This window comes from Phascolarctos cinereus, unplaced genomic scaffold (genome assembly GCF_003287225.1).
Source record: "Phascolarctos cinereus isolate Bilbo 61053 unplaced genomic scaffold, phaCin_HiC Scaffold_1;HRSCAF=81, whole genome shotgun sequence".
Taxonomy (NCBI): domain Eukaryota; kingdom Metazoa; phylum Chordata; class Mammalia; order Diprotodontia; family Phascolarctidae; genus Phascolarctos; species Phascolarctos cinereus.
This window is the reverse complement of record NW_027555514.1, coordinates 199,138,152-199,140,506: the sequence shown is the minus strand read 5'-3', so window position 1 is coordinate 199,140,506 and position 2,355 is coordinate 199,138,152. Positions and strand designations below refer to the sequence as shown.

Genomic DNA, 2,355 nt, shown 5'->3' with positions numbered 1-2,355 from the left:
TTTACCTACGATCATGCAACTGTATGTATAAGAGACAGGACATAAAACTAGTCTTCCTACCTCCAAAGTTGATGAAAATGATATTAGCTTACATTTATATAATGCTTTATGGTTTACAAAACATCTCAGACCACTTCTGTTCCAACCAAAAACACACTTACTTCATCCCTTCTCCTCATATTTAGCAATACAAGGAATAATAAAGCTGAGGTCTGAAGCCTTAAGGTCCTAATAGCTCTCACTTTAAGGAAATCCAGAATGATAAAATCAAATAGGAAAATGAACTTCTCATTTATTTCCTTCAGCTTTCCCCAAATCCCTTTCATTTAAATGTCCCTCCTCCATCAAGAATAATACAGACACATCATCACAACTATCCCCAGGATTCTCCCCCTCTCCCTCACCAGTGAGTCAATGATGTTTTTCCAGGCAGACAGGTGGGAGAAGCAATTACAGCTGGAGAGGAGGCCTGCACACAATTACCCATAGTCCCCACCTTCACCTTCTTTTCCAGCACCATGTTTCTCCCAACCTCCTGAATATTAATACTCCCATTTGTAGCAGCAGGTGGTCTTCAAGCAAAGGAGCATACTGTTCTCATGGGCTGTAGAGAGGATATAGGAATTCAGATATGGGCTGATGTTATCTGCTGTATCTTGTATGATGATTTAGCACCAAAGATCATATCCAGAATGGAATAGGTTCTTAACATTGCTCAATGGGCCACAGAGTTTTTAAGGACTTTTTGGACCTCAATATCTTGTCTTCAAAGAATGACACTATCTTCATTTCAACTCCTGTGTGTTTGAGTCATTGTAAAGGATAGTTGACTTTTTGCTGATTGCTGCACGTTGGGTATCCCTGTTTTATTTTGAGCAGACAGGTGAGCATGATGGGAAAAAAAAGTATGCGACATTCTAACAATTTGATAGAGAAAAAAGTAGTTGCAGAATGTAAGCTCGTGAGCAGAAGATCCAGTGAGGAGGATTGTAGGAGGAATTGTTGTGATGTACAAAATTTTTGAAACATCAAGATAAAACATCCCCCCATCAGAAAGTTAAGAGCACAATATGAAGCTAAAGAAAGCTATTTGAGTCAGGACTGGAGTTCTGTCCTCCCCATCCTCCCTACTTAGAGATAAGCATGCGGACAAATTCCTCATAGTTCACCTGGCCATCGCCATCAACATCAGCTTCCCGGATCATCTCATCGACTTCATCATCTGTGAGCTTTTCCCCCAGTTTGGTCATCACATGCCTTAGCTCAGCTGCACTGACGAAGCCGTTGCCATCTTTGTCAAATACCCGGAAAGCCTCCCGGATCTCCTCCTCACTGTCCGTGTCCTTCATCTTCCTTGCCATCATGCTCAAGAACTCAGGAAAATCAATGGTACCATTACCATCAGTATCAATCTCTCCAATCATGCTCTTCAGCTCAGCCTCCGTGGGGTTCTGGCCTAGTGACCTCATGACAGTGCCCAGTTCCTTAGTGGTGATGCAGCCATCAGAATCCTTGTCAAAAAGGCTGAAAGCCTCTTTGAATTCAGCGATCTGCTCCTCTGAAAACTGGTCGGCCATCCTATGATGGAGCAAGTGGTCAGTGAGTTGACTTCTGTGTTTGCTCAAGCTCTAATGACTTGACCAGCCTCTGGCCACAGACTGTTCTCACTTTCTGAGTTCTTTGGAATGAATGGAGAACTGGAGCAGCAACCTGACTGTCTGGTTTTCTAGTCCTTGCCTGAAGTGCTGGCACTTATGAAGATAGAGCATTCTACCTCACTATTGGTTTAGCTCAAATCAGGGCAGTCGCTAGGAGACTCCACCACCCTTTGTGGTTGCCTGGGGGAGAAGATCCTGTTTAGACAAGAGTCATTGAACTGAAGCAAAGTTTGTCTACTAAGCAAACTGACTATGCCAACACCCTCTGTATGTAAAAAGGCAGTCAGATTTCCACAATGGGATCAGAAAGAGCTATGAGCCACTAATAATACCTTTCATTTGGGTCACGCCTTTTGGTGAAAGAGTATCAGGAAACTTTGCAGACCTATCTCCATCTACAGAATTTCTGGGTGAAATTCATATCTCCATTTTCTAGATGGAGAAAATGAAACACTGGGTCACTGGCCACTACAGCCAGATCTCCTGAAATAATCTGGACTCAAGGTATCTGGATGTTGAAATTCTGAATCTTTCCTACAAGGGGGCAACACCAGCTTTAGTTTCTGTTCTTTTCCTTTGGGTCCATGAGGATATTAGTTAAGTGCTGTCTTGGTCATAGAGGGGAACATGGTCTATGCTTCATACCACTCTCCCAGTATTCTTCCCTCCATTCTGAATTTAAATAAAGTATATGGAG

General features: G+C 42.7%; 1 protein-coding gene across 1 annotated transcript; it reads right to left on the bottom strand.

Annotated features, from left to right (window-relative positions):
* Positions 1 to 262: 262 nt before the first annotated feature.
* LOC110199039 (calmodulin) lies at positions 263 to 1,756 on the bottom strand. Its single transcript, XM_020973719.1, has one exon. It carries the CDS (start codon positions 1,575 to 1,577, stop codon positions 1,128 to 1,130), a length of 450 nt encoding a protein of 149 aa, XP_020829378.1. The 5' UTR covers positions 1,578 to 1,756; the 3' UTR covers positions 263 to 1,127.
* Between the last annotated feature and the right edge of the window lie 599 nt (positions 1,757 to 2,355).